Source organism: Mustela lutreola, chromosome 11, assembly GCF_030435805.1.
Source record: "Mustela lutreola isolate mMusLut2 chromosome 11, mMusLut2.pri, whole genome shotgun sequence".
Taxonomy (NCBI): Eukaryota; Metazoa; Chordata; class Mammalia; order Carnivora; family Mustelidae; genus Mustela; species Mustela lutreola.
In genome coordinates, this window is record NC_081300.1 from 62,960,800 (window position 1) to 62,982,105 (window position 21,306).

General features: G+C 43.2%; 1 protein-coding gene across 5 annotated transcripts in view; it reads left to right on the forward strand.

The window, feature by feature from the left end:
- Positions 1 to 21,306, forward strand: part of LOC131811859 (protein HIRA) — an 85,357-nt gene that overhangs the window by 46,780 nt on the left and 17,271 nt on the right. For all 5 annotated transcript variants that reach the window (XM_059140819.1, XM_059140821.1, XM_059140822.1 and 2 more), the window contains 7 exons: positions 514 to 675; positions 15,185 to 15,389; positions 15,763 to 15,867; positions 17,055 to 17,203; positions 18,398 to 18,559; positions 19,162 to 19,220; positions 19,623 to 19,728. In XM_059140819.1, the coding sequence (XP_058996802.1) occupies positions 514 to 675; positions 15,185 to 15,389; positions 15,763 to 15,867; positions 17,055 to 17,203; positions 18,398 to 18,559; positions 19,162 to 19,220; positions 19,623 to 19,728 (948 nt within the window). The remainder of the gene's footprint in view (positions 1 to 513; positions 676 to 15,184; positions 15,390 to 15,762; positions 15,868 to 17,054; positions 17,204 to 18,397; positions 18,560 to 19,161; positions 19,221 to 19,622; positions 19,729 to 21,306) is intronic.

The window sequence follows — 21,306 nt, forward strand, 5'->3', positions numbered from 1 at the left end:
TGAAGAATGCATAATTGCCAAGGTAAGATGAGAGGGGCCACCCAGGCCACAGTCTTTGGCTGAGGTTGAAGGGCAGGTATAGACAGTGGCTTTAGGATGCTGGTGGGGACTTCTCTCAGACCATTTGTTGAAGCAGGAAAAGCTGGTGGGTTTGGATTTGGTTTGGGGTGGAGGTGCTATATTCAGGTTGTGGAGATAAGGCTGTATGGTGAGAAAAAAAGGTTATAAGAGCCACTTTCTAGGCCTCATACTACCCCCAGAAGCTGTCAACATGCAGTGGGGAAATATGAGTACATTTGCTCATAACCTTCTCAGATAGACAGACTTCCAGATTTTAACACATGAAACTATTGAAGAAATAGTCAGTAGTATTAGATTACATCTTGAAGTTGGGTCTATGTAACTTTGATATTCATGCCCCTGTTAGTTGGCTCCAAGTAACACAAATCTAGGACTCCCAGATATTTGATGAATTGTGCTTGACATGTTCCCCTTTTTACCCCTCGACCCCAGTGTGAATGCTACCTCTACTCCTGCTGTATCATCACCCTCCATGTTAACAACCCCGTCCAAGATTGAACCCATGAAAGCATTTGACTCCCGATTCACGGAGCGGTCCAAAGCCACGCCAGGTGCTCCTTCCTTGACCAGTGTGACTCCAACAGCCGTGGAAAGGTAGGTGGTGGCTGTGTGGGGCCTCAAGAGACCTGGGAAGGAAGAGAAAGGAGCATCTTCTTTTAGTGGGAAAATGGTTGCAGGGAGCCATGGGGGCACAGAACAGGCATAAAGGACAATGAAGACAATGACACCAGGGCTGGTCGGTGCAGAGATTATGCTGATGATAAGGTTGTCATTTGAATAGAGCCCAAAGTTTGCCTAAAGTGGAGCAGGAGATTGGCTCTGATATTGTTGTACCATGGAAGTAATAGCCTGCTTAGACACCAGGCATTTGGGAGCTTGAGATAAAAGTGATAAGAGGTTTTTATGAAATGAGCTTCTGCGCGTTTTCAGGCTCTATGCTACTCGCCCATTCTCTGCACCTCCCTTAGCACACAGCAACCAAACCATCTAGGATGTCTATTTATTAGAATTACAGGAGTCCTCTTGAGGTGACCAGAGCAGGTGTGTTTGTTGGCACAGAACTTTTCTGATTCCTAGGGAGCGTATCTCCACCCCCATGACCATGAACCCACCACGAGACAGAGCTCAGTGAGGTTGGGGCTGAGGGGGTTAGAGGTGGGCTGGGCTAGCTTCCTACAGAGGGGCAAAGGACTTAAAGACTTGGGGTTGCACTCTACCTTGAGGTGATAGGGGCTCAGCAGCCCTTTGCCGCTATCAGCCAAATTCAGGGACATTGGTCATAGACTCATAGTAGCCACACAACAGGTAGGTACTTAATGAAGGGAGCATTTGTGATAAGATCTGACGTTGGCAATAGGTAATGTCTTAGAGCTAAAGCTGTGGGACACTGTCCCTAGGACTGGACTCATGATCTCAAAATCGCTTGTCTGATCAGGATTTGTTCTCCTTGGAGAATAGCCTCTGGAAATGAGCATGGGAGGACTCTCCCTTCAAATTATCAGCTGCGTCTATGACTTTGGCACGGGACCTGTATTCTTCTCTATTGTGATCATGCCTATTTACATATAAAGATATTCTATGGGATCTCTTTATGTAGTAGTTCCTCTGTCCAGCAGTATGGATGATCTGAGAACCTTCCTGCTGCTGCTCAGTACTTTGAAACGATGGATGAACTGCAACACATATGCCTAAAACATGTAACCAGTTTGTGAGAAAGTAAGGGAAGGCCCCAGGAGCCGAAATCTAAGGATGATAAGACAGCCAGAACAGTGGGCAGGACCACACTGTGGGTGTTGGGCTGGGGGTTACTGACATGGTAACCTTGAGTTTTAATGGCCACACAGATTCAAAACAGGGCCTTGGGCCTGAGCCATGTAGGGGGTTGGAACTAAGACACTACCATTAAGTCAAGCTGCTTGAGAAAGTACACCACCAGTGAAGGAGAGGATAGAAAAAACCTGAAGGGCAGGATGGCCAAAAAGTTGAAATATCTCAGTCAGTCCTCTGGGTTAGGAAAACAGACTATACAGCCACAGACCTGCCCTCCTGTGGATTGGGGATGTTTAATGCTACCTAGGTCATCTGGAAACCAAGAAAAGAAATGAACACAAAAGGAGATTTAGGCCTAATTAACACCCAGAGGCACTTGGCAAAACTGACGCAAACTGCCCCCCGCCCCTGCCCCATCCCAGTGATGTTTCTCTGACCCCAAGAAGTCCAGCATTCCCACTGAGAAGCACTGCCAAAAAGGGACACTCAAAATCCGAAGTAACAAAAAACATGCAGGGACCGTGCATTACACACAAATGTCTGGAGACATAATGAGTGAGTTTAGACCTTTTTATAAATTTGATCATAGAGAATTGCCAGATAAAGACTATAAAATAAATATGCTTAAATGAAGACATGAAAGATAAAATGTGAGTAAACTCTAATCTGCCATCTCATGTAAAAAGTTAACTCAAAATCTGCTAAAGAACTAAATGTAAGAGCTAAAACTTTAAAACTGTTTTAAGAAAACAGATGTAGATCTATATGACCCTGGATTAAAAAACTGTTTCTTAGATATGATACCTAAAGCACAAGCAACTAAAGAACTAAACAACTAAAATCAACTAAAAGACTTAGGATCCAAAATGTATAAAGAACTTACAATTCAACAATAAAAGGACTAATAACCCAATTTGAAAATGAACAAAGGATTTGAATAGAAATTTCTCCAAAAATATACAAATGACCAATAAACACATAAAAGACTGTTACTGTCAATAGTCATTAGGGAAATGCAAACTGGAAACCACAATGAGATACCACTAGCCTGGCTGTACTCAAAAAGTCATAATATCGGTCATTAAGCGTCTGCCTTTGCCTCAAGTCATGATCCCAGGGTCCTGAGATGGAACCCTGCATTGGGTCCTTGCTCAGCAGGAAGCCTGCTTCTTCTTCTTCCACTCCCCCTGCCTATGTTCACTCTGGCTGTGTCTCTCCCTGTCAAATAAATAAAATCTTGGAAAAAAAAAAGAAGAAGGAGGAGGAGGAGAAGTGATATGAGGGGGTACCTGGATAGTTCAGTCAGGTAAGCGTCTGCCTTCGGCTCAGGTCATGAGCCACACAGGCACCCCAAAATGCAGCTTTCTTGATATGGCTGTTTCTTGTAATCCTTTAAATCACCCATCAGTAGAGGTCTTCCTTTGGGGTCACAGTGTCATGCATAGTTAAGAGCAGCACTCAGAGCCATACACTCTGAGGTTGTCCTACCTCCCCACTCTATGGTGGGGTGATCTTAAGCAAGACACACAGTCTTTCTCAGCCCATCTCCCTACTAGCCAAAACAGCTCTATGAGGAACACCTAACTCATAGGAGATCCATCTTGAGGGTTGAAGAGGAAGGCAGTGCCTGTAAAACCATATCCTGATCCTGGTCTCCTGCTGTTACTCCTTCATTATACCTCCTAGTGGTTTGGCAATTTGGTCTCTGCAACCTGACTGGTACTTCTTTGCCAAGAGTGTTAGATGAGTCTGGAAGCCTAATGCTAGCCTCCCAGGTGCAGGGTGGCCATCCTAGTTGAACCTGTGGGTGGGTCCTCCACTCCACCCTGCCTTAGGGCTGTGTGTCAGTGAAAGGCACAGATTAGGGTTCCAAGTTGGCCTGTGCAGGCAGAACTAGGATGGAGCCCATTTGTAAGTGTGGCATCTCTGACCAGGTGTGCTCTTCCTCAGCAGATACCTGGATCTAAGAGACAGCTGCTATAGATCCATAGCTTGGTTCTCCTAGGGGTACTGGGTGATCTCTGGTACAGGCCCACACAGGCTGGGAAGTGCAGTTTTCAGTGGGTCCCTAGCCTTAGAGCCCTGAATGGGATGTCAGGTAGAGGTAAAAGGGAGAAACTCCTGAGGGCTCTCAAAGAAGTCTCAGCCATAGAGTGATACAGCCTGAGCTAGGGCAGTGCTAAGCAAAGTGAGGTTCATGCACTGGTGTTGAGTTTAGAAAGTGATCAGATAATTTAGAAGCTTATATGAGTTTGACATTGCTATGACATTCTTACTGTATTTTCTAAAACCATAATTACACAAAAGTCTACAAATTCTAGAAAGGATTTTTGAAAGGATTTTGGGAAACACTAACTTAGGGTGTCTAAACCATCAAGTTACATCCAAAGGTGGATGCTTTGCTCTGCTGTAGGGCATCAGAAGAATGGGGAGCAGGCTTTCTGGTTTCATGGAGTAGAACTAGGAATTTCTGGGTTTTCCCAGTTCTTTACATGGGTACATATTGGAAAGAGTTCAGGATTTGTAGACCCTAGTGCGCCTGTCTACCTTTCTATAACCTAGGGCTACTGGTAGGAAGAACAGCAGAAGACATCCTCAAAAATACAACTTTTTTTTTTTTTTAATCATACACAATAACTAAGTGGGATTTATCCCAGAAATACAAGGTTGGTTCAACATATGAAAATCAGCTGATGTAATATACGATATCAATAGAATAAAAACAGACACCCCATTGATTGAATCTAGCACCCATTCATGACCTAAACAAATAACAAACTAGGAAGAGAATGAAACTCCCTCAACATGATCAAAGGACATCTTTGAAAAACCCACACAACTAAGATCATACTTAATGGTGAAAGACTGGATGTTTTCCCCCTAAGGAAAATGAACAGGAGCAAGACAAGGATGTCAGCTCTTGCCATTTCTTTTCAATACTGTACTAGAGTTTCTAGACTAAATGACTTCAAGATTGCAAGATACAAGATCTGTATACAAAAATCAGTTGTATTTCTATACGCTTGTAAAGAACAATCCAAAAAAGAACTTAAGATAATAGTTCTATTTATAATGGCACATAAAAGAATAAGATTGTTTAGGAATAAATTTAGCAATAGAAATATAGCATAAAAATTATACTTTGGAAAGTACAACACATTGTTGAAAGAAACTAAAGACCTGAATAAATGGAAAGACATTCCTTTGGTTATCTTAATATTGTTAAGATGGTAGTAGCTCCCAAATTGATTTACAGATTCAGTGCAGTCCTTTGCAAAATTCTGTCTTCCTTTTAGAAATCGACAAGCTGATCCCAAAGGTCATGTAGAAACACAGGGGCCCCCGAACAGCCAAAATAGTCTTGGAGAAAAAGAGCAAAGTTGGAGAACTCACACTTCCTGAGTTCAAACTTTAGTACAGAACAATAATAAGACAGTGTGGTACTAACACAAGGATAGACATGTAGATCAAAAGAGTAGAACTGAAATCCCGGAAATAAGCTGAAGTCTGCGATCAGTTTATTTTCAACAAGGGTGCCAAGACCATTCAATGGTTAAAGAAAGAAGAGTCTTAACAACAGTTGTTAACTGGGACAGCAGGATATCCACATATGCAAAAATATAAAGTCGATCCTTACTTCACTTTACATACAAAATTATCTCAAAATTAATCAAAGAACTTAATTTTAAGAGCCAAACTAGAAAACTCTGTTACTTTGGATTTGTTAATGCATTTTTCGATAATCTGTGACAACAAAATCACAAGTAATCAAAGAAAAAATAGATAAAGGGGGTTTCATTAAAATTTAAAACTTTTGTGCCTTTTTTTTTTTAAGATTTTATTTATTTATTTGACAGATCACAAGTAGGCAGAGCAGCAGGCAGAGAGAAAGGGAAGCAGGCTCCCCACTGAGCAGAGAGCCCGACACGGGGCTCAGTCCCAAGACCCCAAGATCATGACCCAAGCGAAAGGCAGAGGCTCAATCCACCCAGACGCCCCTAAAACTTTTGTGCTTTAAAGGGGACCATCACAGGGCACCTGGGTGGCTCAGTGGGTTAAAGCCTCTGCCTTTGGGTCAGATCATGATCCCATGGTCCTGGAATCGAGCCCCGCATGTGGCTCTCCGCTCCGCGGGGAGCCTGCTTCCCTGCTTCCTCCTCTCTCTCTCTCTGCCTACTTGTGATCTCTCTCTGTCAAATAAATAAATAAAATCTTTAAAAAAAAAAAAAAAAAAAGGAGACCATCATGATAGTGGGGGAGAAAACTGTAGAACTGGAGAAAATATTTACTAATCCTATAATAAAAGACTTGTGTCTAGAATACAAGTATTCTTACAACTCAGTAGTAGACTAATGACGCAATTTTTAAGCAGTCCAAGGATTTGAATAGGCATCGTTTTTTTAGGTTATTTATTTATTTGACAGACAGAGATCACAAGTAGGCTGAGAGGCAATGGTGTGGGGGGAGCAGGCTCCCCGCTGAGCAGAGAGGCGGGTGTGGGGCTTGATCCCAGGACCCTGGGATCATGACCCGAGCCAAAGGCAGAGAGGCTTTAACCCACTGAGCCACACAGGCGCCCCAGCATTTTTAAGATACAGTATATGAGGGGTGCCTGGGTGGCTCAGTCAGTTGAGCATTGACTCTTGATTTCAGTTCATGTCATGATCTCAGGTTTCTGGGATTAAACCCCACATCAGGTTCCACGCCCAGTGGGGAGTCTGCTTGGGATTCTCGTTTTCCTTCTGTCCGTCTTGCCGCTCACAATCTCTCTTTCTCTAAAATAAATAAATAAAAATCTTCTTTAAAAATATGATATAGGGGCACCTGGGTAGCTCAGTCATTAAGCATCTGCCTTCAGTTCAGGTCACAATCCCAGGGTCCTGGGATCGAGCTCTGCACTGGCTTCCTGCTCAGCCGGAAGCCTGTCCTCCTCCTTCTTTCCCTCCCCCTGCTTTTTTTCCCCCCTCTTGCTGTCTCTGTCTCTTTGTCAAATAAATAAAATCTTAATATATATGATATACAAATAATAAGCAGATGAAAAGATATTCAACCTTATTAGCTATTGGGGAAATACAAGTAAAACCACAAGATTCTACTTTGTACTGCTAGGAAATCAAAAGATAAATAATAAGTGTTGGCATCAATGTGAGGAAATTGAGACTTTCATATGCTGCTGGTGGTTATATAAAATGGTACAGGCACTTTGGAAAATAGTTTGGCAGTTCCTTTAAAAGTTAGATGTAGACCTAACATTTGACACAGGAATTTTAGTCCTAGGTAAAAACACCCAAGAAAAATGAAAACATGCCTACACAAATAACTTATACATGAATGTTCATATCAGCATTCTTTCAATAGCCAAAAGCTTGAAACCAACCAAATGTCTGTTACCTGAAGTATGGATAAGCAAGGTGTGGTTGTGCATACAATGAAATATTATTCAATCATAAAAAAAGAAGTAAAGTACAATACAGTCTACAGCACAAATGAACCTTGAAAACATGCTAAGTAAAAGAAGCCAATTCTGGATATTTCCTATTCTGTGATTCCATTTATAGAAAATGTCCAGAATGGGGACATCTATGGGAATAGAAAGTAGATTAGTGGCTTCCCAAGCTGTGGTGAATAGGAGAATTTGTTGGGGGAGGGAAGGGGTTATAACCTAGAGGTATAGGATTTCTTTTTCAGATGATAAAAATATTCTGAAATTGCTATTGTGATTGTTGCACAACTTTGTGAAGACAGCATGAACTATTGGATTGTATACTTTAAATTCATGAATTGTGTGTGGGTTACATCTCAGTAAAGCTATTACCAAAAATAAACACATTAGACACATAACATACACACACATACATGTATACATACACAGATTCCAGTGGAGAAGTGCAATAAAATGCATGAGATACCATGTTTCTATGTCAGCAGTACCTAGGACTTCTAAGTGGAGTTTTTTATAGGCTTCTGTTTTGAAAACTTCCATACTTTCAGCAACATCAAACATCTTTCTTTGTATCCTTCACCTGGATTCAGCAGTTTTTATCACTTTTGCCCGTTTTTATTTTTCTTTTACTCTACAGCACACATGACAGAAACAAAACACTTCTGTCCTTCCTGCTGTGAGTCATTTCCTAAGCAAGGATGTTCTCCTACATAATCACATTCCATTATCATACTCCAGTAGGTATTTAGTCCTACACTTGAAAATGTTTTTTAAAAATATTTATAAAGTACTGTCCATCATTTAGAGTTTTCTCTTTGTGTTGTACAGTTGTATCTGTTCTGACGAATGTATGTCTTGTATCCAGCATTATAGCATCATGCACAGTAACTTCACCTCCCTAAATATCCCTTGTACTTTGCTATTAATCCTTCCCTTCTTCCCTGAACACCTGACTTCCTATCATGTTTCTTCTAAGTTCTCCTTTTATAGTTTTACATTTTACACTTAGATCTATGATCCATTTTGAGTTAATTTTTGTGGGAGATGTAAGGAATGAGTCTAGATCTCATTTTTGCATGAGGTTGTCCGGTTGTTTCAGCATCATTTGTTGAAAAGAGTGTCCTTTCTGTGCCTTTGCCTTAATCAGATCACTTGAGTATATTTGCATGGATCTATTTCTAGGTCTTTTATCTTTCCATATAAACTTTAGAATCAGTTTGTCAGTATATACAGTATAATTTCCTGGGACTTTTATTGGGATTCCATTTAATCTCTAGATCAAGTTATGAAAAATTGACATCTTAACAATATTGAGTCTTCTGGGGCATCTGGGGCTCAGTTGGTTAAGAGTCTACCTTCAATTCAGGTCGTGATTCTCAGGGTCCCGGGATTGAGCCTCACTTCAGGCTCCCTGTTTAGCACAGAGCCTGCTTCTTCCTCTGCCTCTGCTTCTCCTCCTCCTTGTGTGCACACTCACTCTCTCAAATAAATAAATAAATAAAATCTTGAAGAAAAAAAAAACTTTTTAAAAAATACATATTGAGTCGTCTTATCCATAAATGTAGTATATCTCCATTTATGTAGATCTTTGATTTCTTTCATCAGAGTCTTGTAGTTTTCTTCATATGGAATTTAGACATATTTTGTTAGATTTATATCTAATTATCTCATTTTTTATGCTAATGTAAAAAGTATTGTGTTTAGAATTTCAAGTACCACTTGTTCCTTACTGATATGTAGAAAAGCAGTTGACTTTTGTATCTTAACTTTATATCCTATAGCCTTGCCATAATTGCTTATTAGTTCCATTTTTTGTTGTCTTTGATTCTTTGAGATTTTCTACAAAGAGAATTATGTCATCTGCAAATAAAGATAATTTTATTTCTCCTTCCTAATCTTAATGCCTTTGATTTCTTTCTCTTATCTTACTGCATCAGCTAGGATTTCTAGTACCATAATATATTAAATAGAAGCAGTGAGAGGGGACATCCTTGCCTTCTCATTTAGTGTCTCACAATTAAAAATGATGTTAGCTATAGGTGTTTTTATGAATATCCTTTATCAAATCGAGGGAATTCTCTAATCTTGGTTTGCTAAGAGTTTTTTTACTGCTAAGAGGGGTGGGTTTGTTGTTGTTTTTTATCATGAATGGATGTTGGGTTTTGTCAAATGCCCTTTCTGCATCTGTTTATAAGACAATAATATTTTTCTTCTTTAGCTTTATTAGATGTGATGGATTACATTAATCATTTTGAATGTTGAGTAGTATGTGTATCTGGTGTAAATACCATTTGATTGTTGTATATAATTCTTATACATTGTTGGATCTAGTTTGCCAGTATTTTGTTGAAGATTTTTACATCTATCTTCATGAGAGATACTGGCCTATAGTTGTTCTTCCTTGTAATATCAGTATCTGGTTTTTATTTGGGTAATGCTTGCATCATGGGTGTTAGAATTTATTTTCCTCTGCTTCTCTTTTGTAGAACATATTGTAGAGAATTGTTATAATTTCTTCCTTAAATATTTGGTAGAACTGACAGGTAAAACTCTCTGGGCCTGGTACTTTTTTTCTTAGAAGGTTATTAATTGATTCATTTTCTTTAATACAACTATTCAGATTAGTTATTTTTCCTTGTGTGAGTTTAAGTTGATTGTTTTTTGTTTTTTTCAGGAACTGGCCCATTTCCTCAAAGTTACCCAATCTTTGGGTTTAGAATTATTCATAATATTCCTCAGTGTTCCTTTTATTATTGTCTATGGGAGCAGTAGTAAAGGCCCCTTTTGCATTTCTGACATTAGTGATTTGTGTCCTCTCTTTTCTTTTTCTTTCTTTCTTTCTTTTTTTTTTTTATTTGACACAGAGATCACAAGTAGGCAGAGAGGCAGGCAGAGAGAGAGAGAGAGAGAGAGAGGAGGAAGCAGGCTCACTGCCGAGCAGAGAGCCCGATGCGGGACTCGATCCCAGGACCCTGAGATCATGACCTGAGCCGAAGGCAGCAGCTTAACCCACTGAGCCACCCAGGCGCCTGAGTGTCCTCTCTTTTCTTAATTAGCCTGGCTACAAGTTCATTAATTTTATTGCTCTTTTCAAAGAACGAGCTTTTTATTTCATTGATTTTTCTCTGTCGTTTTCCTGTTTTAAATTTCATGGATATCTGCTCTAATTTTTATGATTTATTGTCTTCTCCTTGCTTTGTATTATTTTACTTATTACTGCCTTATTATTATATTATTGTATTGCTATTTATTATTTATTTGCATCTGCTTTCTCATCTTTTTCTAGTTCCTGAAGGTAAAGTTTAAGTTTTTTATTTCAGGTCTTTCTTCTTTTCTAAAATATGCACTCTTGGGGCACCTGGGTGGCTCAGTTGGGTAAGCTGCAGACTCTTGATTGTGGCTCACATCATGATCCTGGGACAGGAGATTGAGCCCCACATCAGGGTCCATGCTCATCAGGGAGTCTGCTTGAAGATTCCTCTACCTTTCCCCCCACCCTCACTCTTGTTCTCTCTCTCAAATAAATAAATATGTAAGAAAAAGCAAAGGGAGGGGGCGCATGGGTGGCTCAGTTGGTTGGGAGCCTGCCTTTGGCTTGGGTCATGACCTAGGGCCTTGGGATCGAGCCCTGCATTAGAGCCCTCCCCCAGCAGGGAGCCTGTTTCTCCCTCTTTCTCTGCCTGCTGCTCTGCCTACTTGTGCTCTCTCTCTCTCAAAAAAGTAAAATCTTTTAAAAAAACAAAAACAAAAACAAAGGGGTGTCTGGGTGGCAGTCTGTTAAGTGTCTGACTCTTGGTTTTGACTCAGGTAATGAATCTCAGGATCCTGAGATCAAGCCCTGTGTTTGGACTCCACTTTCAGTGCAGAGTCTGCTTAAGACTCTCACCCTCTGCCCCTCTCCCAAAAAAATAAACAAATTAATCTCTTTTTAGATTTTATTTACTTATTTGAATGGGGAGAGGCACGAGAGGGGAGAAGATCAGAGGGAGAAGCAGACTATCTGCTCAGGAGCCCAATGCAGGACTCAGTCATGGGACTCCAGGATCATGACCTGAGCCGAAGACAGGCACTTAACCAACTGAGCCACCCAGGTGCCCCAATAAATAAATCTTTTTAAAAATCATAGGAGTAAAATAAAATATATTCTCTGCTATAAATTTCCTTCTAAGCACTGTTTCTACTGCATCCCATAAATTTTTATAAATTACATTTTTGTTTTAATTTAATTAAATATTTTTGTAAGTCTCTTGTGACTTTTTCTTTGACCATATGTTGTTTAGAAGTGTGTGCTTCAGTCTCTGTTTGGGAGTTTTTCAGGTATATTTTTGTTGTTGTTGTCTATCGAACATTCAGGATTCAATGTTGTGGGCTTAAAGCATACTTTGTATGCTTTTTATCCTTTTAAATTTGTTAGAGTATGTTTTATGGCCCAGAATGTGGTCTTAGTGAATATTCTGTGTGATCTTGAGAAGAATGTGTATTCTGCTATTGTTATATTAAGTATCTTATAAATATCAACCAAATTCAAATGAATGATAGTACTGTTCGTTTGAGTAATTTGTTAACTGATTTTCTGTCAGCTGGATATGTCGGTTACTAATAGAGGTAAATTGAAATCTCCACTTATGGTTGTGGAGTTGTGGAGTTGTGTAGTTCTCCTTGTGGTTCTATCAGGTTTTGCCACATGTGTTTTATGCTTTTTTGTTAGGCATGTACATTAAGGAGTGCTATGTCTTCTTGGAAAATTGATCCTTTTATCATTATGTAATGTTCCTCTTTATTCTTAATACTTTTCCTTACTATGGTGTCCACTTTGTCTGAAAGTAATATAACTACTCCAATTTTCTTTTAGTTAGAGTTAGCATGGCATGTAGGCATATGCTGGAGAGTTGCAAGTTTGGTTCCAGACCACCACAATAAATTTAATATTGCAATAAAGCAAGTCAAATGAATTTTTTCGTTTCCCAGTACATGTAAAAGTTGTTGACAACTACTGTAGCCTGTTAAGTGTCCAATAACAGCATTGTATCTAAGAAAAACAATATATATACCCTAATGGAAAAAATACTTCATTGTTACAAAATGCTAACCATCATCTGAGCTTTCAGCAAGTCATAATTTTTGCAAATGGAGGGTCTTGCCTCAATGCTAATGGTTTCTAACTGTTCTGGGTGGTGGTTGCTGGAGGTTGGGGTGGCTGTGGCGGCTGTGGCAATTTTAAGACAATGAAGTTTGCTACATCGGTTGACTCTTCCTTTTATGAACAATTTCTCTGTAGCAATGCCGTTTGCCAACATTTATACACAACACTTCTTTCAAAATTGAAGTCAATCCTCTCAAAACACGCCACTGTTTTATCAGCTAAGTTATGTAGTATTCTAAATCCTTTATTGTCTTTTCAACAACCTTTACAGCATCTTCTCTGGGATTAGATTTCATTTCAAGAAACTTTCTCTGCTCCTCCATGAGAAGCAACTTCTCATCCATTAAGGTTTTCTCATGAGATTGCAGGAATTCAGGCACATCTTTAGGTTTCACTTCTAATTCTAGGTCTCTTGCTGTTTCCACCACATCTGCAGTTGCTTCCTCCACTGAAGTCTTGAACTGCTGAAAGTCATCCATGAGAATTGGAATCTACTTCTTCAAAACTCCTGTTCATGTTGCTATTTTGACCCTGTGAATCTTGAATGTTCCTATTGACATCTAGATGATGAATCCTTTTCAGAAAGTTTTCCATTTACTTTGTACAGATCCGTCACAGGAATCACTCTCATTGGCAGCTAGAGCCTTACAAAAAGTATTTCTTTAATAAAAAGAATTGAAAGTCAAAACTACTCTTGATCCATGGCCTGCATAACAGATGTTATGTTATCAGGCATGAAAGCAACATTAATTTCATATATCCGTATGAGAGCTCTTGGGTAACTGGGGGTATTGGCAATGAATAGTAATTTTTTTTTTAAGGTTTTTACTTATTTGACACAGAGATAGAGATCACAAGTAGGCAGAGCAGCAGGCAGAGGCAGAGGGAGAAGCAGGCTCTCCGCTGAGCAGAGAGCCTGATGTGGGGCTCAATCGCAGGCCCCTGGGAACAGGACCTGAGCTGAAGGCAGCTGCTTAACTGACTGAGCCACCCAGGTGCCCCTGAACAGTAATATTTTTAAAGGAATCTTTTTCAGAGCAGTAGGTCTCAACAATGAGCTTGAAATACTTAAAATATTTAGTAAACCACGCTATAAGCAGATATGCTCTCATCTAGGCTTTGTTGTTCCACTCATATAGGGTAAGGCAGAGTAGATTTAGCATAATTCTTAAGACCCTAGGATTTGGGGGTGGTAAATGAGCATTGGCTTCCACTGAAAGTCACTAGCTGCATTGGCCCCTAACAAGAGAGTTAGCCTGTTCTTTGAAGCCAGGCATGACTTCTCTCCAACTGTGAAAATCCTAGATAGCTTCTACTTTTTATTTTTTATTTTTTTAAGATTTTATTTATTTATTTGACAGAGATCACAAGTAGGCAGAGAGGGAAGCAGGCTTCCTGCGGAGCAGGGAGCCCGATGCGGGGCTCGATCCCAGGACCCTGAGATCATGACCCGAACCAAAGGCAGCAGCCCAAACCACTGAGCCACCCAGGCGCCCCAGCTTCTACTTTTTAAAACAAGGCTGTTTCATGTATATTGAAAATCTGCTGTTTAGTGTAGCCGCCTTCACTAATTATCTTAGCTAGATCTTCTCGACAACTTCCTGCCCCTTCTGCATTAGCACTTGAAGCTTCTCCTTGCACTTTTAGTTATGAAACCAGCTTCTTTCCTTCAAACTCATGAACCACCCTATGCTAGCTTCAAACTAGTTATTCTACTCCTGTTATACAAGAGCCATGTTGAACTGGTGGTAAGGTTTCGGGGAGGAGAGGCATTCTGTTATCATGTGAAAAATCTTTTTCAGTTGTTTTTGGACTGGTGACCCTGAGCTAGGACCTTCAGAAGAATTCTGTAGTCTATGTAGGGTGGGGGTGTGGATGGGGGGGCTAGGCTATAGTTGGTTAATTTCCCTGCCACTAAGTTACATGGGGTCTAGTAAAGTAGTTTCACTTGAAGGCAGACTTTTGTTAAGGAGAAGGGAACTCTGACTATGTTTCAATGGTTCTTTTTCCCCTCCACTAGCCCAAAGCACAGAGGGGATTTTTTTCATCCCTGATCTTCACCCGTGAAAGCCTGTTAGAGCTCCTGGAGGTAAAACCAACATAAGTGTGGGGACCCTCCTGCCACCAGACCCCCAAGAGTTTTGATTTACAAGCCAGCCCACACTCAGCCTCCAGCAGTGTACCAGTTACTTTAAGTCTTCCTTCCAGTTAGGGCTCCAGGGGCTTAGCTCCAGGTGCGTTCCGACTTTCTGTCTTCACCTGGCATCTCCAGTTTCCAGGGTGGTAGTTTGCCTTGTGATCTTACTTCTCTGATGAATCCAAGAAAAGTTGTTGATTTTCACTTTTTCAGCTTTCCTCATTAAGAATGAGAGTAATTGTGGCACCTGGGTGGCTCAATGGATTAAAGCCTCTGCCTTCGGCTCAGGTCATGATCCCAGGGTCCTGGGATCGAGCCCTGCATCGGGCTCTCTGCTCAGCAGGGAACCTGCTTCCTCCTGTCTCTCTGCCTGCCTGTCTGCCTGCTTGTGATCTCTTTCTGTCAAATAAATAAATAAATAAATCTTTAAAAAAAAAAAAAAAAAAGAATGAAGTAATGACTTCCAAGCTCTTCACATGTTGGGGCAGAAACAAGAAGTTCTTTTTTACTATTTTTATTTATTAATTTTTGGTGATGAGTATGGATTTTATTAATTATTATAAACTTAGTAGTCATATGGAGTAGGCCATGGATGTCTGTGTTTGTGCAGGTTGAAAGAGCAAAACCTTGTGAAGGAGCTGAGGCCGCGGGACCTCCTGGAGAGCAGCAGTGACAGCGACGAAAAGGTCCCTGTGGCCAAGCCATCCTCGCTGTCCAAGCGAAAACTGGAGCTTGAGGTGGAAACAGTGGAAAAGAAGAAAAAAGGGCGGCCTCGGAAGGACTCTCGGCTCATGCCTGTGTCTCTGTCTGTCCAGGTGAGGCCAGTGGGCCCATGCAGTCTCCCCCAGCCCACCTTGGGAGCTCAGTGCTGGAATCTGCACGTGCCCGAGTGGGATAGGAGAGGTGGTGCATGCCACTGTGTGCCTCATCAGTGTGGGAACAATCGGCAGAAACTTGTAGGCCCCCACATCTGCCCTCAGCCCATTCAGAGTCCTTGACCAGTTCCCTGGGGTCAACTACTCATCTGGAAAGTGGGGGTCTTTATAGCATTCATCTGCACTTTCACCCTCACAGAGTAGGAGGAAACGCCTGGGGAACTTGCCTGGCTTCACCATTGGGTGACTCACCTTTACCTGACTTTGCCCTACGGTGCTGGGGCGGGGCTCAGAGACATTTCTCCTCTTGCAGTCCCCAGCTGCCCTGAATGCAGAGAAGGACGCCGTGTGTTTGTCTGTACCAGCACCTGCACTGAAACTACCCATGCCAGGCCCCCAGAGAGCATTCACCCTCCAGGTGAGCAGGCTTCCTACCCCTGCACACTCTGTCCACCATCCCCCTCTGTAAAACCTGCTTTTCAATGGTTCTCCATCACTTTCTGGGGGAAGTTATAGTTAATCAGAGCCAGATCAACGAGCCTCTTCCCCAGGGGCTTCCTTGCTGCCCCCACCTCGAATTTCTCTCCTCTATGCTTTGCTCTTATAGTCCTGCTGCCATCTTCTGAATGGCCAGCTCCTTCAAAACTTGTCTCAGGTATTCTTCTGGAAGCCTCCTTGAGCTCCACACTCCACCCTGGGCAGCCTTGGGCTTGGTACGGTTGGACTGCATGGTAATGGCCTACCTCCCCGTCATCCTCCCTTGCTGGCCCTGTCCCTGTCATCGTCGGGGCTATTTGAGTTCTTGAAGTAGAAGCTTATGACTGTGTGCTTATTCAAAACACACCTCTGAAACAAAGAATCCTTTATGTCTAGAAGCCTTCCATTCATTCCATCTAGCACCTGACCTTGGACATGCCTTAGGTTCATGCCTGTTATTCCTCAGCTCAGGTGCATGTCCTCAGAACACCTTCTAGGACCCCACATGGAGGTCACTTTCCACTGGGCACAACTGTCCCATGCATGCTGGTCTTCCTGGGACACCTGAGAGCTGATGTCAGCCCTTCCCACTACAGGTCTTCTGGGCCTAAGGATAAGGACCCACGTGGTTTGTTCCTGTTGCTGTTGTGCATGGAAATAGGACACACAAACCCCCTTCCAAACCCTAGCCACCGCCCCCGCAACCCCCATCCAGGGCCTTTACCACTGAGTGCTGCATGGGGCTATTCTTGGTTTCCAGGAGTCTATAAACGGGTCTTTCCCAGTCACCCACTTTTGTGCCCACATGAGTACAAACTATTCAGCCATTCTGCCTGGGTTTTCCATATAGGCGTATCTAGTCCATGAGCTCCTTGGGCATAAGAGATGAGACCAAGCAAGCTCCCAGCCCTCGCCCTGCCCTAGGGGCCACACATCCAAATATCTAGCCTTCTTGTCCCACCCTGTTACTGCACACACTGCCACCCTCCTACTTACCAGCCAGTTCTGTCTGCCTCTCTGTCTTTCTCCTACTTTGGGCTCTCTGATCATCTCACCTGTCACATGACCCAAGTCTCAGTGGGCCCACCATCACCTGAAAAGACATTGTGTTTGCTTTCCTCCACCCAGGTGAGCTCCGATCCCTCCATGTACATTGAAGTGGAGAATGAAGTGACTGCCGTGGGGGGTGTGAAGCTAAGTCGTTTGAAGTGTAACCGGGAAGGGAAGGAGTGGGAGACAGTACTCACCAGCCGGATCCTCACTGCTGCCGGCAGCTGGTAAGGGCGAGGGTCTTTACCCAAACCAGCTTTTAATGTCAGACAAGCACCATGTGCTATGCTGTGTGGCCCTGTTACTGTCTGAGGCAGGAGGCATTGCCCTACATGCTAGCTTCCACAATGGCCTGTGCCATGCCTTGCCCTAGGCTAAGCATGTCTTCTCATCCCCCACAAAACCTAATACAGTCAGTATCATTATCACCATGTTATAGGTGGGGAAACTGTCTTTGAGGGTCAACCAAGGCAGGATTTCTACCCAGATGTTCTGATTCCCTTCTCTGGCCATATTCCTAAAGTCTCAGGTTCCAGGTTGAACTCTGCCTGGCTCTCTCTAACATGGGATGATTCTTCCTCTGGTCCCCAGATTTTCATCTAAAGAAGTCACGATGGATTTCTGATTGTCCTGTGAGTCCGTAGCCCAGCCCTCTCCATATTCTGCACTTTGAGGGGAACCTTAACTCAGTGGTTAGTCTCCTAATGTCTTCCCATGGACTTCCAGGCCATGACGCCCTAGCGCTGTTTCACATGTGCTTGATCTGGAAAGAGGACCAGCATTTTCCTCAGGTGCCTGTTGAGGTGTAGGGTCTCTAGTCAGTACCGTGTCTTTGACTCTTAAAAGGATTTTACAAAGATAATTGGCTTAGATACAGTAACTTTAACTAAGCCCTTAGTCAGTTATCATAAGGCTGCACGTACAATGCTTTCAAAATGTCTGTGAGTACTTGACCTTCGATCTTAGGTCAGGTTCCCATGGACCCTGAGTGAGTGCATGGTGTTGCACTTAAAAGAAACCATAATTCTGTACCTCTTTTTCATTCTTTGCCAAGATAAGCAAACTGAGCTTCCTGATCCCAGGCACTCACAATGGGCAAATGGGCCTGTGTCCTGGGCCTTGCTGTGGGCTCCCCTTGGATTAGCATTAGTATGAGCTCAGTAAAGCTCAAGCAGCCCCTGAAAGAAAGAGAACACATTCTTCTTAATCAGAGGTTTCATTGAGACTAGGCTGCATCAGCCCTGCTGCCCCAGTCCTTGGACAAGGCCTCACCCACCTCTTACTTTGCTGCACCTGCTCAGAGGAAGTCCACAGCAGGCACGGGTCAAGCACAGACAGAGGGAAGGCTCTGCATTTCAGGGCTGCTGCCTCTGCCACAGCTCCTGATGATCATGACACCTGTCCCCTCTCTGCCTTTTCAGTGATGTGGTATGTGTCGCCTGTGAAAAGAGGATGCTGTCCGTGTTCTCCGCCTGTGGTCGCCGCCTCCTCCCTCCCATCCTCCTGCCATCCCCAATCTCCACTTTGCACTGCACGGGCTCCTACGTCATGGCGCTCACTGCTGCAGCCACGTTATCTGTCTGGTGAGAGGCAGGCCCAAGATGGGGTGGGCTCTAAGCAGGATGGGAGGGGGCTGTGCAGGTCCCCTCTCACTGCAGGGTAAGGAAGGCAGCAAAGGCGGCTACTCGGCAGACATGTCTTGGGGCCCTGCTGACCTGGGCATCTTAATGCCTGAGGAGCCCTGAGCAGTCAGTCACACATTGCTTGTGATAGCCACCCCGCACTGGAGGAGGAAGAGTGTGCAATGGAAGTGGCGCAAGCTGCCTGGCCCTACTGCCATCGTTAGAGCATCCTGAAACCTCACGACAAATCACAATGCCTAATTGCATGTGCCAGGGTCCAGAAAGGGGATCTCGGCTGCCAGAGCATGGCCACGCTTCTCCCAGAGTTGGCATAGTGTTGGTGGCGGGACCCACAGCTGTTTCCTAGGCCCTCTGCTATAGACTTGTGCAGAGGTAGTGTAGTGACACATGGGAAGTAGAAGCCACTTCTAGTACAGAGCCCCTCTCCTCGAAGCAAGGGCTAGGTATGTACCAGGGACCATGGAGTGGGGTCTGATCATTGGGGCACATTGTGATGCTTTTACCCCTGCTGCAGAGTAAGCTATTCCCTTTCTCCCTCCTAGGGATGTTCACAGACAGGTGGTTGTGGTGAAAGAAGAATCTCTACACTCCATCTTGGCAGGTAACCTCAGCAGTGGACCTCCCCTTGTACGTTGGAGTTGGGGGAGGGCTTGGCAGCTTGGGTTCCTGACATGGAAGCACCCTGTTCAGCCTAGATGGAGAGCCAAGCTCTGGGCCCAGCCTGAGGCATTTCGTATTGTAGGGGATGTCAGTACGTTGTAGGACAATGCATTCTCTCCAGAGACATGTTTTAATGGGTCCCTGAGAGGTGACGAATAGCGTATGGATAGCAGCGAGACCAGCATGTGCAGAGTAGAGCAGTGACTGACTAGTTATGTGTAAGAGTTAAGACACCTGTTGCTAGGACTGTGGGAGCTGTGCTTTGCATTTCTCCTTAGGTGTGTATGCAGGCACCTGCTGATCAGAACACACCCAAGAACCCATTCTTGTGCTGTCTCCCCAGGAAGTGACATGACAGTGTCACAAATCTTGCTGACACAGCATGGAATCCCAGTGATGAATCTGTCTGATGGAAAGGCATACTGCTTTAATCCATCACTTTCTACATGGTAAGTAAGTCAGCTCCTGGCCCTACCCTTCTGGGAGAGTGTCCATCTGAGCTGGAACAAAAACAGTCAGGCCTGCCTGACTCGGCTTCTGACAGTCAAGCCCTGGAGTGGGTGCCATGGTGGCAGCCCTGCTGGACTCTGTCTGCTAGAGAAGAGAGAGTTCAAACTTGCCAGTACAGGCCCCACTGTCCCTGTAGGCAGGGATGCTTTCCTTCTACATTGTTTCCTGAGGTCACTTTGTTTGGAACAGGCATTTGAAAATTCTTAAGGTTGTCAATACACATTTCCAGCCTCACCTCCTTAGCTATTGTCAGCATAAGTGAGTCGGCTTCATAACAACTTCACCATCATTCCTCACTTCTTGTAGCTTAGCAGGAGCTAAGTAGTACTTCTGGATGACTTTGTAAATTAATGAGGTTGCATAGTCACTCACCGTGTGTCATGGTCTGTCTTTCCTCGGCCCATTTTGGAGTTTGGAGGCCTTTTCTGTATTTGCAAAATCTTTATTCCTCCAAGATTTTAATCCAGATTTGTGAAGTGTGTACATTGTGTACCAGCCAATCAGAAATTCTTTTCTTCTGCCTGCACCTTTGGTCCATCATACCCAAACCAGCTGCCTTCCAGCCCTCTTCTGTTAAGAGTTGCCAGGCACAAGTTTATCTTCCCACTGAGATTTCTTTCTTGAGTTTAAAAAAGAAGGGTGAGGGGATGGGGAGCCGCTGCCCCTGGCTGGTTCAGTCATTAAAGTAAGCAACTCTTGATCTTACAGTTTTAAGTTCGAGCACTATGTTGGGTGTAGAGATTACTTAAAAATAAAATCTTAAGGGGTGCCCAGGTGGCTTAATCAGTTAAGTGGCTGCCTTCGGCTCCGGTCATCATCCCAAGGTCCTGGAATTGAGTCCCACATTGGACTCCCTGCTCAGTGGAGAGCCTGCTTCTCCTTCTCCTCTGCCTGCCACTCTGCCTGCTTGAGTTCTCTCTCAATTAAATAAATTCTTTAAAAACAAAATTAAAATTTTAAAAAAGTAAAATTTAATCTTTAAAAAAAAGCCTCCCCATTCCCAGCTCTCCCAAATTGCAAACTTGTGTATTTTATGTGATTACTATAATAGTGGAAACAGACTGGAAACTTATAAGTTAAACTTAAATAAGTGGAAACTTATTTAAGAAGGGAAACGTTGGCCTGGTATTTTACAAATTCACCCAACTGTTTTTAAAGTGTGGCTGGAATGTTTTCAACAAAGATGTGAAAGGTCCCAAGAAGGTGAAAACTATCTGCTTGGGATGCTAGAGAGGCTCGGGAAGGCTAGCACCTGGCATTCCTGGACGCTTCCAAGGACCAGGCCGTATGGGCCCCCAGCAAGTGGGCATCCTGTGTACACTTCATACACAAGTTCCTGTCCTCAAGTTCTGAGACTATGGTACTAAGGTGGTCCCAGCAAGAACCCTGTTGATGACCTTCACCGTCATTGATTTTGCCTCATGAAACCTGTCCCTAAGGGCCCTGTGGGGAGAATGCAGTGCTACTTGGCCTCTGCTGACACTCTGGCAGAGAGTCATGTGGTACCTACTCCTTGG